This window comes from Idiotropiscis lumnitzeri, chromosome 21 (genome assembly GCF_059441095.1).
Source record: "Idiotropiscis lumnitzeri isolate Australia: NSW breed Sydney's pygmy pipehorse chromosome 21, RoL_Ilum_1.0, whole genome shotgun sequence".
Classification (NCBI taxonomy): domain Eukaryota; kingdom Metazoa; phylum Chordata; class Actinopteri; order Syngnathiformes; family Syngnathidae; genus Idiotropiscis; species Idiotropiscis lumnitzeri.
The window spans coordinates 120103-134723 of record NC_142411.1 but is presented as its reverse complement, the minus strand read 5'-3'; the positions used below and the strand labels follow the sequence as shown (position 1 = coordinate 134723).

Below are 14621 nucleotides of genomic sequence, written 5' to 3'. Positions count from 1 at the left end.
AGATTTTGCTCTTGATTCTTTATTTATCTTTGACATACCGCGTGCTTGGATCACTCGGTCATGTGACCGAAGAGCTCCAATAAGATTGTCGTATGTGCGGATAGGCGGAAGTTGTCAGGGGATGCCGGTGGGAAAAATGTTTGCAGCTCGTGGTATTTGGTGTCTTTTTTCTTTTGCTTTTGTGATTTTCCACCTTGCTGCAATCTGATTACTTTAATCACTGCTAGCCGACCTTTTTCGAGTACAGCATTGCCAGTGCCGGACCGCGGCGACTGAGCTTTGTGTTAAATGGAAGAGCGAAGTTGGCCGCTCCCGTTACCAAGTGAGCATTTTGTGGCGTTTTTAGCTCAGTATCACGATGTATTCATTATTTAAAATGCAATCATCAATGATTGCACTTGAACCAATAAAGCTGCAAATTTGTGGGCGTCTGAATGTAGTTGAATTAATGCACTTTAATTTTGAGGATATGTGTAAAATGCATTTTTATTGATCAAATTAATTTCATGCTGCTATTGCTCATTTTCCACAACTCTTTCACTTAGCACATTGTAGCCTTTTGATAAACTAACACGTCGAACAGAATTATATTGTTGCAATAATGATTCATTACAAACTACTACTTATAATGCAATTAGTTTTACTTAGTTGGGAATGAGTTTTAGTTTGTGTACTTAGGTGGTGCTATTTTTGTTTTGTGCAGGCCAGACTTTTATTTGATGATGGCGATCTCAGGAAAGGCTTGTAGCCTAAGAAGCTTCAACTCAACTCAAGCCAAGCCACTGGAGATTCCTGCCAGGACGCCACCTCTTGATCCGCCCAGGCCGGCTGCTGGTAGGAGACTCCCTCCTTGAGCCCATTCCTAGACTTGTGACATCTAGCCTATCTATTGCTTTCATGATTATCAGCAAATGTTGGCCAATTAGGGTTTTAAAGTTAGTGTTAGGGATGCAAAGTAGGCTTTTAAATGAGGGTTAGGGGTTTTAAAAGTCGGCTCAAATGTTTTTTTAACCAGTTTCAAATTGAGCCGCTAGGGGGAGCCCGTCGTCCATGGTCAAAACTCAGCTTGCTCATTGACTTGCACCTGTCGCGGTGCTCTGCTGCCCTCCGTTGGCCACAAACTGCAATTGCAGTTAAAAAAAAACACGAAGAATTATTCAATTTTGGTAACTTGATTTTATTCATCGTCAACCACATTTTCACTGAAAGCTATCATAATTAACCACATACCTGCTAAGTTAACTTCAAGATGTCCGTTTTAGTGCATTGTGAATATCCATATTTGTCTGTCATGTTCGATATAATGTGTACATTCATGAAGTTGAAAATAAGCAGGCCTGTAACTTGTTGAACGGGTGCAAAAGTACAAGGGTGACATATTTGGGATGCAGCGCAGAGCCTGGATTGTCTCCTCCTAAACCTGTCCACAGAACATTTTATTCCGAACCGCTGTCTTTCGTTTTCAATCAGTGGCAATAAGGCACAATTTCAACCAAAACATAAGAGAGAGAAAGAGGGGAAAAAGCCAACAAGTGAAAGGCCATAGGCCAAAATTAGTCACATGACAACTTTCCAAGATGCCTTCTGAGCACACTGGAAAGGAAAAAAAGTAGCCGAAGTTACCAATACGAGCAGCATTCAAATTTGCATTTTCAACCAGTATAAAGCTGTAATATTTTGTAAAAAACTCAGAAAGAAAAACATCTCCCTGTTTGGAATTTTTATTGTAATATTAAAACACTTTTTGTCTGTTTTTTTTTTTTTTCAATTACAAATATATGTGGCTTAGCAACTTTTTCAGAGATCAACTATAATTTTTTTTAAATAAACAAAAAAAAATCTCGTATCCTTGCCATTTACTTTTTTTCTCGCAATATTGATATTCTTTTCAGGTAACGTTAGATCTTATTTCTCGTAATATAATTTTAACTTAATTTTTCTTCCTTGCTCCACTTCTCACATTGTAACTTATTCGCAGGATGTTATGTAACATAACACCTTTTTTTTCCCCCCTAACTTGTTCCGTGTCAAGTTTTAAGGGAATTTTTTTTGTGGTACTTTTCAGCGCGTCCTTCTGATTCCTTTCTTTGTGTCACGGCTTATTACAGACGACGACGTGTCATGCGTGTAGTTCCTGTTGGCATACCTTCTCACATAACACACCTGAATTTCTAAATATAAGCCAGCCAGTTGAGCTCCTCCGGCAGTAATGTGGCTGGACGGGGATTGGTGTGGCATCGTGGATGTTTTGGCACAAAGGGTGTGAAATGTGGCAAAAAGTCCCGCGTGACCGCGCAGAGCCTTCCAACAACACAACGGCCGACGGGTTTGACCACGCTCAATTCACGATCCCGCCTCCCAAAGACTCCGAGTTTGTGTTGGCACAATACAAGCAGCCGACTGTGCCCTTTTTCTTTTTGTGATGACTGGGCACATCCTGCCGTGTGGGTGCACATGAGGGAGGAGTCCGAGCGGCCGGCAACCGGCTGGCTGGCCTCCAAACTCCAGGTGTCAGAGTCCGCCTAAAATTTGTCCAAAGTAGTTGCGTCCAACCAAAATGGCCGACTTCCTCCAACTGTTGAGCCGGGGTCCTTTCATTTTTTTGTGTTCTGTAGTCATGAGACGTTTGCATCCAATTTTGTGTTGATCACTAAATCAAAAATATCAATTTTTTATTTTAGACTTCCCAGGGGGCACTACTGAGTCACTCTTAAATCAGGACACTTGTATCTCAAGGCGCCACTATAAATGCACTTTGTCCGACATGCATATTTGGTGACTTTTGGGGCATGTTGAAGCCCTACAAAAGGAGATTTATTTTCTCACAAGAAAATTTGAATCAGAGACGGTTTCAAGTGTCCCTAAATGTACTTTTGACGCTGCTTTTTTTTTTTTTTTTTTAAGCACATCAGCTTTTTGAGATTCTATTTTTTTTAAGTTTGACCTATATAAGCTTGTGCAATATGGAGTTTGCATGCGTTGTCATTTATAGCTGCGATATTCACTTGCATCGCTGATTTAAAAAAACAAAACGAACAAAACTGTTGACCTGTGTGATTAACGCTATGCAATGACAGCAATGACATAACAAAAGACCATTCGGCGAGGGGGGGGGGGGTTGCGGTTAGACAATCGTGATTTCCGGCACTGTTGCATGGACGACCAAATGAACAACTTTTTTGTTTGCCACAATTGTGACACCATCGCACTTTTTGTCCAACATCCCGACTTGCATCCGCGTGTCGGACGGCAGCCAAACAATCGTCAGGCGTGCGGGCGAAAACCAACCAGGCGCCGCCCCCTCACTCATGTCATTTGTTGGGGGGGCGTTTTAGATTGGCATGCAAAAAAAACCCCAAAAATAGACGACACTGGGTGAAGATGAGGATGCTGCGCGTCTTCCGTAGTACCTGAGGCCGTCTCAATTCCTGTTCGTGCATGCCGACGTCAAAAGCGCCAGGAGCCCAAAGAGCGCCGTTTCTTCCTCTTTTTGCACACGTAGTAGATGGGGTAGCCGATCGCACCTGCACACAAACGCACCATTAGCCGTAAGATTATTTTCAGGAGAGATTTTCTTGATGAAAATCTTCCTCAAATGCGTTTTTCAGGGCTTTGCGTTTCCTCCCGGCGAGGTGAGGCAAGATGTCGCGTACCTACGACGAGCGCTACGGCTCCCAAGACCAGCACCAGTAACACGACCAGCGGAGCCAACAGCACTTTGGCGCCTGCCGCACAACACAAACGAGCAACCGCGTCGTGCGTTACAACTGGCGACAAAAGACAACTTTGACTTTGTCCTCCCGGCTGTTTTGCGGCTGGCGAAAAAATAACGGACAGCGACTCACCGCAGATGGAACCTCTGATAAAGCGTCGGAGATGCGGCTTATCCGGCAGATAACGATACTTGCAGCCAAACACGCTGAGGTTGGACGTGTGGTCGCCAAAATACCTGAAAAAGCAAACGGTTCAAGGCAAGGAAAGGAAATTGAATTGCCTCTTCGGTACTTTGATATTTAGTATTTCTTTTTCATTGTTCTCATTTTACAATAAATCTGAATTGAATTAGGTTGAAAGAAAAACTGTTTTGCGTTAGTATATAAAAACAAACGTTACCTGAGTTGACGGTATGGCTCGCCACAGCGGTAACAAAAGTTGGTGTTGCACTGTGTGCAGACCATGTGATCACATCCTTCCGTGCGCTGAATGTGGATCTACGCACACGCACACAGCTGTCAATCACTCAACTCCAGCGCATCCAGGATGCACGAATGCGCCGTTAATGGCCTCCGAAGCGCTCGCGCTCGCGCATTAAGCTCGGCTAAGTGCAGGCTGACAACAGCTTACTGGACTTTGCGGTCAAACAAACGTGAAGCAGCGCAAGTTCACTTTGGGCCAGCAAACACGACAAACCAAAAAATTTTGGGCCTTTTCAATAGTTAAAAAAATAATAATCATAATAAATACCTTTTTGGGGCACATAGCACAGTAAGGTCAAAAGTTCCAGACTTTGCATCTGGCAAAATTCTGGAATGGTTTTGGGAAAACGAACATGTTGGTCAGTTGATCCAATTTTAAATTTTTTGGGAGTACCTTGCACTTGGGACACTTTTGCGCGTTGCGTTGTCCGCGCTCGATGACGCAAGCCCAACTCCTCAGCTGCTTGTCGCCTTTGCGATAGTCGCGGCACTTGATGCCCTGGTGCCAGGGGGCGTGGCACTTGAAGCACCACACAAACTGGCAGTCGCTGCACTGCACCTGCGCCACAATGTCGCAAGTTCTCAGCCAATCCAATCAGCACCATGTCTGGCATTCACATTTGATTTTTTTGCCACATAGTATTGGAAAACCATGTCGATAAATTGGAAATCGATTACAAGTTAATGTCGTACAATTTCACATTGACGTAACTATTTGCCTTGTCACTTTTTTTCCCACATTTTGTTCCAGATGAAGTTATATTCAACTATCTTTTTTTTTTCTTCCTTAAAATTCGACACCATGCCCCATCGTGTCGACGTAAAAACTAACGTATTCAAAAGAAAAAGAGAACATTTCCCATTCTTAATTATTTGTCCCTTTACTTTTTTTTTTCCTTTGTGGGAATTTAGAAGTATTAGGTCATCAGGCCCCATTATCAGAATGTAATCAATAAAATGTCACAAGAAGATTTTTTTTTTTTATTTTAATTCAAACTCATTTAAATCTTAAAAGAAAAACAACTTGTATAGTAATTCAATACAAATTGTCAAAATTGAGCTCTGAGATGATAGTTTTATTTTGAAGAAATGTGCAGTTGGGGGCATTATGTCAAAGCTTTTAAAGACAAAACATACTCTTGGTCTATTTTGTAGGATGGCTGCGACCTAAAAATATGCCAAAGATGAGTGTGAGCTGCGCAGTGTCGCGGCAAAATGGCGTCGGTTCAAAACCACGTTCACCTTGTACTTGTGCTCGTTGCGTGCGGGGCTGGCGCGGCCGAGGGAGGTGAAATGTCTGCAGCGGGGGCACGGCTTGGTGCTGGCGTCCAGCTGACTCAGCTCCAGGAAGTAGCGGTGCCTGAGCACGTCCTCGCCGGTCAGATGCGAGACCACCATTGCGTTCTCCAGCATCCCGCTGCACTCAGAGATGGGGCAGCGGATGTGCGCCCTGCCCACTTGTACCTGGACACCAAAAGTCAGCTTTTAAGAACTAACGTGAACATTTTGGATCTGATGCAATTGGGCGGGAAAATGAGCCTTGACAGGAAACTAATAATGCACAACGTAATGCAATGAAGTGTTACGCAAGTCGGCGCATTCAGAAGTCCATAAGCGAATGGCAGTCATGATAGCAAACCTCCTGCTGCAAAATGCGCGCGCGCACACACACACTACTCATCACTTGAGATGGAAAATGCACAGTCATCGGCCATAATATTAGGTACACTTGCATCACCTACTGCAGGCGTGGGCGAACATTTGCTCATAATTACATTGGAGGTTTATTTTTTAATCCTAAAATACGCACAAAGAAGAAACACCATCGCCAGACGTAATCATGGCTGAATTCTGGCTTTGCTCGCATGATGCGAGTTGAGTTGAATTGTTTTAAGGCAAACTTTAACATTTTATTTGCCGTTGTTTCAATCTCAAGCTGTTTACGATCCGTTCAACCATCTCGACCGAAGTGAACAGCACATTGGAACAACTTTTGAGTTTCTAAACAAAACGCTGTTCAAAAGTGCCGTTCGTTTATTAACGTGGACGAGACTCGCGAGATTAAACAAGGGAAGATGCTCGGTCATCGCAGCCAATCAGCTCACGGGATAAATCCGCTGGTGCTCTCATTGGTCGACCAATCACTCCCGTGGGAATGTACAAAACCTCAGCGTTTACTCATCTCTTTGGAATAAAGCATATTTTTGAAATATAACTGCCCATGTGGCTGTATTTTTTTACCCTTTTTTTGTGAAGAATATTTTGTTTCTATATGTACAAAACTTGTAAACGTAAAAGACCGCCGTCTAGCGGTGGGTGGTCAGAAGCGCACCTAAATCTTTTTACTCTTATTTTAAGACAGAATAAAAATTGCCAACCAACTGCTTCTATTTAAAAAAAACATCAAATCGAGGTCCTCGTATCTTAAGCTCGCTTTTGACCCACCTGGGAAGTGACGTACAGTGTCAAACATTCGTCACACACCAGCTTCCGGCAGCACGGCAAGGGTGCGCTCGTTTTGTTGTCCAGGCAAACCCGGCACGGCTGCACTTCGGTCGCGCCATCCGCGCCGGCCTGCTTCGACGAACGGCGGCCGAAGATAGACTCACGCAGAGGGTCCACCAAATCCTCCGCCGTGTAGAAAGCGAGCCCCTCGCCCGACTCGGAAGTCGCCTCGCTTGTGTCATGAAGACGCTCGCTGGCGATGCAGTAGACGTCGTAATAAACATGATCCTTCACGCTCGATGTCAAGTCCGAGCGTGCACTAGTAACAACGGTGTCACATTGTTCTCGTTTAGTGTCAAAAAGAGACAATAGTTCAAGCGCCCCAAAGTCCGAACTGGTTAACTCGGCGCATGGAGGCTCGTTTTGCATACCGGCGTGTCCCGGCTTGGCGCTCTTGTCGCGTCGCGGGTCTCTTGTGACGTCGTAAACGACGCCCTTGACACAGTGGACGCCAAACTGTATCCGAGCGTCCGTGCTGGCGCGGTGTGAGGGGGGCGTCGATGCCAGCAAAGTGGCCCTCAGGAACTCGAGAGTATCCGCCCCTGTGCTGTCGCCCCCTCCTCTGTTGCAGTTGTTGTTGTTGTTGTTGTCCTCCGCGTCATCGTTGCCGGCTCCTTCGAGTCCTCCTCGTTGTTCTATTTCTGCTCCGCTTTTTTCTTCTTCGTCGTCGTCGTCCGGCAAGAACTTCCCTCTGCTGAGACGTCGGTCCACATAATTTCGAAGCGACGCCTCCACCTGACTATTTCCCAGTGGCGACTTCACCTTCTCTTCCGCTTCCAAAGCAGCGACGACCGTCGGCATTTTCCATGTGCGTGATGCATGGCCGTCATGTTCCATCACCGGGCGCTCTTGACCCATTTGTAGCGCGCGGCGTCGGTCCGCCGCATTGTCAAAGCCTCCCAAGTTGCCAACTAACTAATGCACCAAAACAAAACAAAAAGATGCCGCCGGCGCTTCCGGGTTGACGTCAGCACGACTGACGTCACGCTTTGAATACGCACTTGCAAGACTACAATCGTCCCACTGCAGAGCGTACAAGTCGGCATTTGTCAGTCAATACAGTCAATTAAAGTACACTTTAAATGTTTATTTGTCCGATATTCTTTTTATATTCGACATAGTTGCTTTTTTGACAATTTGGTTCAGACATTTTCCCGAGGTTTAATCATCTTTATATGGTCTGTCAGGTTTTTATCTCCACCATCTACTGGACATATTAACCGAGGAGTTCCACAGGGCTATGTTCTAAGTGGTCGACATTTATGAATGTTTTTCTATAGGACACAAAAAAGAAAACAGATTCATTTTCATTTCCTTAATTATAGAAGTTTGGACAGTTTTTAATGTCATATACTGTCTTTTTAAATTTAAAAATCTAGAATGTTGTACTACTCCTCCGTATTCCAGTGCTACCTGCCTGTGATTTAATAAATGAAGCAAAATATCTTTTGCCGGGAAAAACACCAGAGACATTTCATCTACAAAAATATTACATCCACAATTTGCAATAAGAGTTTTTAGTTAAAGTGTGGTTACAGAACAAATCAAACCCGTGTCTCAAGGCAACACTTTCTAACCCCGCCCACTCACACAATAAAACACAGGGACACTTGTCCACAACATCATACATTATTAGTCAACTAGAAAAAAAAAACGCATGATTTTAAAAAAACATCTACAAGTTCAAGGTCACAATTCAGGTTTCCCCCCTTTTTTTAAACAATTTCCCCCTGTGGGCATTTCCCACTGAAGTAGAAAAACAACAAAGTTCACATTGAGGTCTGTTTCCCTCAGCGTAAGACTGACTGCGACTGGCATGAAAGTAGTAAAGATGCACACAGCTTGGCAACACCTCATGCAAACACTCACGCACACGCACAATGTTCTGAAGTCCTCACCGGTGACCTCCAGAGAGGCCCGGATCCTTTCATGAAAATGTTTTTAAAGCCTCCACGTACAAGTTACACGGTAAACAAGGAAGGCCTCCAATGTTTGGTCCAGAGTGTCCAAAATTTCCAAGTAGCAGGAGATCACATTTTGCTTTCTTCACGTACGTTGAGAGAAAAATGTGGTGCGCATCGGTGCCCTTCCGAGGCTGCGTCGGAATTCAAGTGTGATGGCCGTCTGGTGTCCTAATGACACGTTTGAAGGGTCGGGGGAGCGTCGGCACGATGAAACGGCAAACTTTTATCCTCAGATGATTTTATTTCTACGTTTGTTATTATCAGATAGATGGATGAGGCCAGTCGTTGGAAAAGCAACTTTGGCCTGAAAAAAAATGAGCAACTTTAAAATACTGTAGCGTAGTTTCAGTTGCATGATTGTAAACTTAAATGGATAAAAACTTTGATTATTTTTCAAAATCAAATGCAAATTTTTAAAATATTGTACAACTCATAATTGATTAAATAAAATAAGAAAAAAAAATCTGACTATATAATTAAAATGGCTCATTTTGTCATTCTAAATCAACCAATTGTCAAATTATTCATAATACATGTACCTCATTTTAAATGAACCAATTTTAGGGAGAAAAATGTCAAAATAAGAAAATCCTGAAAGACTCTTGATGATGTAAATGGTGTGGTTGGCGAAAAAGTTGTACAGTACATCCAAATATGGTTGCTGCTTTAAAGCGCTTCGTTGTCATGACGACCCGATGGGGATTAATCCAGCCACCGAGTATTTGAGCAAATAGATTTTCACCACTCAAACTTTTAGTTGTGTATGTGTGTGTGAGCACAAGAAAGATGCGAGATGACGTCGCATCCGTTTCGGCAGTTGATAGAAGTGTTATTTGATTGGCAGTTGAGCAGGGCGTGGTTTCGTCAGCCGCGCCCACATGTCGATTTTTCACGTTATTTATTTTTGACGAGTTTTTAATCATTGAAATTTGTCATGGTTTGAAATTTATAAGCCGCATTGATTTTCATGCTCCAGCGACCAACTTGGCACTGCTGCAGTCCCGACTCCGTTCTGACTTTGATCGGACCTCTGAAGCTGTAAAGTTGTCACGTCATCCACAAATTCCAAACATTGCCGGCTTTCCCCGGCAGTGTGAAAGGCCTTCGTGATTGTCGTTACTTTGTGGACCTTTGGACAATTTCTTGTTTCTGGGTGGATGCTTCAGTCTTGTGTTCTTTGGCACTCCACTTGTTGCTATTTGGTGGAAGACGAATTACTTGGACAGCAGAGGCGCTCGAGCCCGAGCGCACACACAAAAACGCATTTGCCTTACTCTTCGTTGCATTGCCTCGGACTGTAAACATTAAGATTCACATTTCTGTACATTAGTCTTCGGTCACATCCAGAAGTCAAACAATTCTGGATGTAGTGGAGGAAAAAAAAACTAACATCTGACATTCCTTAGTTGGTCGTATTCTTGTTGTCAGCAAGTCTGTCAGGCACTAAAAAAAGTTGATGATCCACTAATACACAAACACAACAAAACGGTACAAAATCCACCAGCCGATGGAAGCGGGTTGTTCCCGTGACTTGTAGTTATTGCCTTCCACCACCAGAGGGCAGTGTTGCACCATCAGCAATTGACAAGACACTGCAAGGAAGTCAAGGGGCGGGGATGGAGGAGTGGGCGCGTCCGTCTTCTGTGTCCTTGTTAGTCAACAAATCAAAAAGTGGGAAGGCAGCTCCGAAATCTTATTTTGACCTGCAAAGATAAAAGAGGAGACATTTGGTTTGTGATACAAAACAAGCCTGCGCTTGCGTTCGTTTGTCCGATTGGCTTGCTTCGTGTGGTCATTATTATTATTGTGAAAAATGAATGTGATGGAGAACAAAGCGAGAGCAGATTCAGAAAAGTTTATTTGCATCTCTAATTAAGAAGAATTATTGACTGTAATTTTTCATAAATAAACATAATAAATTAGAATATTACATTAACAATCCGATTGCGTGCGTGCGTGTGTGTGTGTGTGTGTGTGTGTGTGTGGCAGCGGGGGCTCTGTGTGAAAAGAGCGGCATATATATTTCCTCCGGGACGCAACAATTTATTGGTCCCCCCGGCTGAAGCCAATAAAGAGCGAAGTGAAAGGACAAACAGCTGAGGGAACAATGATGAGTGCGTGTGCGTGTGCGTGTGTCACTAAAAGTGTGTCGCAGCAGTTGCATTGAAGGCGGTTGATGATTTATGATGATTTGAACACTAAATTGTCCCTCGGTGTGATTGTGAGTGCGGATGGTTGTCTTTGTGTGCCCTACGATTGGCTGGCAACCAGTTCAGTGTGTAGCCCCGCCTACTGCCCAAAGACAGTTCAAGATAGGCTCCAGCCTGCCCGCGAAGCAGAAAAGCTAATGGATGGATGGATGGACATGAAGCAGATTTCATAACTCTTTATTTCTCTATTATACTGTTTCTTATTTTTTGGGCTGTAAGTCCTCATTCGACCACTAGATGGTGTCACACAATTATGTTTGTAAATCTGAAAGGAAGAAGAATGAAGTTATTTCCACTTCAATCCTGCTTTTTACACCGACAGAAATGAACGTTTGTAAATTAATTTTATAGGCAAGGCTGACTGATGATCAGAGATGATGCATTCAAAGACCTTGAAAAAAAAAAACATGTAAGCGGGGGTGGTCTGGAACATTGTGATCTTTCATGAATTGCTTTGGGATGACACGTGCACGACTTACATGTACATGGGTTGTAGTTGAAGGTGGGAGGTCTTCTGAGGCCCCTGGTAGCCGTACGAGTCGAATCCGCCGATGAAATCAACTGGAGAGGAAAGGAAGAGCGTCGATTCATTATTCCGCAACATCTTGTATGTCGACGTGCGATGCAAACCTATTCGCTCGTGGCCTTCTATTTACGACGCCTTGAGACGGCACGTACACGCCGGCCCTAAATTATCGAGGATGGAGCAGCCGAGAGGCAGCCGGCAGGTGGTTGCTTGCATCAGACTCTGATGCTTTTTCGCTTTGATGTCAGAGAGCTCCTTAAAAGTCACTTCCACCCGCGCCGCACATGATTTATTCCCGCCGAATTTGCAGATGCCAATGCGGGACGCCGCCGTCGCTAAGAAACGACTTGTTAAGGTAACCGACGCCTGCAGCGATCTGAGGAAATGTCACACAATTGAATGAAGCGTTCGGCAAATTTCTTATCTTCGGCTGAAAATGAGAATTTACCAACAACGCTCGCTGCCCAGTGTAAAAAAAAAAAAAACTTGACAAGCTCACTTCAATCCGTTTTATTTGTCGCAGTGCGCCGCAGCACTTTTCATTGGTGGAAAACTAAAATTCAAATTTTGACTTGCAATGCAGTCATGCAGACGCAAACACACGTGAACGTCTTCTGACGGAGACTCGCCAAGGACAACAAGGCCGCACGGATGCTCGTAAATGGCGTTTTCATGATGTGTTGGCATGACGCTCGTGTGCTCAAGGTCAACTTATGCGTTTAGTTTTAAACGCACGACACATCAATGCTGACGTTTGCATGGCAAAGACGTTTCTTTGTTTGGTTTGATTTGGATCTTCCAAACGGACGCTTTTCCTAAAGTGAGCCGCGTTGACCTCACTTTCCATCACACAGAAAGAAGAAATTGACTCCATGACATGTTTTCCTCAAGAGACGTTTGATCCAAATCCAGTCAGAGTGGAAAAAAATACAAGGAAAAGTATTTCTCTTCACGTCGCTTTCCTGATTTTATCACAAATTCACGCGTCCGATAATCCTTTTCATGTATTCATGAGGACGTCTGATTAGGACAACCGCTCATCTTTTGTCGGTCGGCGGTGTCCTCGGATCGCCGCGACTGGACAGCGCCGCGATCGTTATTCCGACAATCGCCTCCGCCGCCGTCTTTACGCGCGCTGTTTTTCCCGCTGACTCATGCCGCAGTCCCCGACGGCGTCCTGACACACAATCCGAGTGCGCGTGTGTGTTGCCAGCATGCAAGGGTTGATTAGAATGCGCCCGACTCAAGCGGGCGCGCACGGAATCATTGTCGGTCTAATTATCTTTGTCAGCAGCTCGGAGCGTTCGCTTGCTCACCCAAGGCTCGTTCCTCCGAATCGGCCGCAATTATTGTTCGGTCTGCGCTTTATTTCCTTCCCGCCGCCGTGTTCAAGAGTACGCAGGAGATTACGATTGACCAAAAAAAAAAATAAATATCACGAGAGAAAGTGTGGCAGGAAGACGCACTCGCAAAATTGTTCAGGGTTTTAATAACGGCAGGCAGGAATGCAGATTGCAGAGGAGATGGACTTGTTGCAACGTGGAAAAACGCCCTCTTTGCTTCTGGGCGGGCAGGGCTTGCTTTTTACCACCTCAAGTTGTGAACGCATCCTTGCGAGATTGCGTTTTAGCACATTTGAGCGTCAACGTTGACGTGCAGCGGCCTCAAACGCAAATCATGAAATGGAGTCGCGTCGAGCCATCAAAAGGTCGCAAGAATTCTTGCATGAAAAGAAAAAAAGCAGTCGTTTTGTTTTTCAAGTAACAATTTTAGGAACATTTTGAAGAAAAGTTTCAATGTCTAATCTGAAATTGGTTTGCAGCGGCGTGAAGCGTGACCGAGTTTCTGTCGTTGAAGCGATTCATCGACGTCCCCTCATGGCGCATTTCCTCCCAACTCGGCTTGTGTTCACTCGCAAAAGTTTTTTTGTTTTTGTTTCAGAAACGAGCGAGACGCGGCTTTGCCTGACACTTCCATTAGCTCGAAAGCTTATCAGAGAGCGAATGAAAAACGACGTTTTCGACACGGGAATCATTTTTTCTGCCTTTTTTAATATCGAGTAGAGACGTCCACCACGGACATCTTTTTTTTTTTTTTTTTGCAGACGAGAAAGAAAAGGAATGGACGATTTCATTCGGTTTTGACTTTCTTGTGCGACTACGATGAGTTTGATGCAAATTAATTGTTAAAGATTTTAACGGAAAATATTGACGCACGTTGAGTGGCGATCAAAAACGTCTTCCGAATTCAAAATGCTCGTTCATCTTTCTCTGTGCTTGGCCGTGCCGGCGGCCCAAATTCAAGCATCACTGCACCACCTCAATTATTCCAACTCTGACTGAAGCGCAATTTCCTGGCTTTTACGACGTTTGGTCTCAAGTTTTGACTCGAGCGGACCAGATGAAATGCAGAACGTTTGTCTAAAATGCGAGTCGGCTGCAAAGACGTTCACCGATTCCCAACAAACGTGTGCAAGCCGTGCACGGCATCGCCGTTCCATTCCGGTCCTGTAGGTGGCAGTCATGAGCATTACGGTGACCTATGAAAACTTTCCACTGGTTTTTCAGAACCATCTCAGCAAGATTGTGTAACCGCCGTGATTTGCTTCCGTCGAGTGTTTTTTTTGGCTTCGGTGACGAGACTCGTTGATGCGGACGACTCCAAAACAAACCGTTTGTCGATTTTGTTATCGGCTGTCCGACAACGCCAGATCATGTCTGATTGAGGCTTTTGTGTAAGTGTAAATGTGTGTGTGTGTGTGCACGTGCACGTGCACTCACAGCTGTCCTCCTCCTCCGAGATGAGCTTGACCACGTAGCAGGCGTAGATGAAGCCTGCCAACTGGAGGAGACACAAAGACACGTGACAGACATGACAGGGACGCCACCTCGGCACAGGAAGCGTCGTCCTCGGGTCGAAGAAAAAAAGAGTAAGTGGATCAGAACATGGCGTCATCTCAGACAAACGCGCAGAAAAGCCGAGTGACGCGAGGTGAGCTTCGATCGCTCCGTCGGTACGAGAATCCGACCCAAGATCGGAACGCCTTTGCACTCTGATCTGCGAGTTGTCCATGGCGACCGCGAGGAGGGTTCCAATTGGGGCAGATGAGCGGGAAGGGGCGGTCGAGTCGGCCCACGTCACGCTGCCATAAAAGCTTTGCGGACGACGGCGAGCGGCGAGATTCCGAATTCTGCGTTCATCTCAGGGTCTCGACCTCATT

At 44.8% G+C, this 14621-nt stretch overlaps 3 protein-coding genes across 9 annotated transcripts in view; 1 reads left to right on the top strand and 2 right to left on the bottom strand.

The window, feature by feature from the left end:
• The first annotated feature begins 79 nt into the window (after positions 1 to 79).
• Positions 80 to 14621, top strand: part of LOC148316199 (triadin-like) — a 60418-nt gene continuing 45876 nt past the window's right edge. For all 3 annotated transcript variants that reach the window (XM_088285917.1, XM_088285922.1, XM_088285916.1), the window contains exons 1-2: positions 80 to 322; positions 704 to 834. The gene's annotated coding sequence lies outside the window, so the exon portion shown is untranslated. The remainder of the gene's footprint in view (positions 323 to 703; positions 835 to 14621) is intronic.
• On the bottom strand, positions 1154 to 7688 carry rnf217 (ring finger protein 217). 3 transcript variants are annotated; one of them, XM_088285911.1, is made up of 7 exons: positions 6642 to 7688; positions 5439 to 5660; positions 4591 to 4749; positions 4114 to 4211; positions 3846 to 3949; positions 3654 to 3725; positions 1154 to 3524 (listed from the first exon to the last, which is right to left on the bottom strand). In XM_088285911.1, exons 1-7 carry the CDS (start codon positions 7557 to 7559, stop codon positions 3448 to 3450), a joined length of 1650 nt encoding a protein of 549 aa, XP_088142037.1. In that variant the 5' UTR covers positions 7560 to 7688; the 3' UTR covers positions 1154 to 3447. The 3 variants fall into 3 exon arrangements, with proteins under 3 accessions (XP_088142037.1, XP_088142036.1, XP_088142038.1); XM_088285910.1 differs by having other exon boundaries at positions 4591 to 4755; positions 6642 to 7687; XM_088285912.1 differs by lacking the exon at positions 4591 to 4749 and having other exon boundaries at positions 6642 to 7687.
• nkain2 (sodium/potassium transporting ATPase interacting 2) overlaps positions 7774 to 14621 on the bottom strand; it is a 38382-nt gene continuing 31534 nt past the window's right edge. For 2 of the 3 annotated variants that reach the window (XM_088285913.1, XM_088285914.1), the window contains 3 exons: positions 14182 to 14242; positions 11355 to 11436; positions 7774 to 10368 (listed from right to left, as the gene is read on the bottom strand). In XM_088285913.1, the coding sequence (XP_088142039.1) occupies positions 10359 to 10368; positions 11355 to 11436; positions 14182 to 14242 (153 nt within the window). In that variant the 3' untranslated portion in view covers positions 7774 to 10358. Of the gene's footprint in view, positions 10369 to 11350; positions 11437 to 14181; positions 14243 to 14621 lie in introns of those variants that run through there. The other variant, XM_088285915.1, reaches the window with a different exon arrangement.

What these genes read in the sequence shown, in the direction of transcription:
- rnf217 (XM_088285910.1), bottom strand. Translation starts at nt 7,559, where the DNA reads ATGGGTCAAGAGCGCCCGGTGATGGAACATGACGGCCATGCATCACGC. An exon ending in CACTGTACGTCACTTCCCAG is followed by an intron (nt 5,661 to 6,641) that starts GTGGGTCAAAAG and finishes TTTGGTGTCCAG; the next exon opens with GTACAAGTGGGCAGGGCGCA. An exon ending in GCAACGAGCACAAGTACAAG is followed by an intron (nt 4,756 to 5,438) that starts GTGAACGTGGTT and finishes ATTGTGGCGCAG; the next exon opens with GTGCAGTGCAGCGACTGCCA.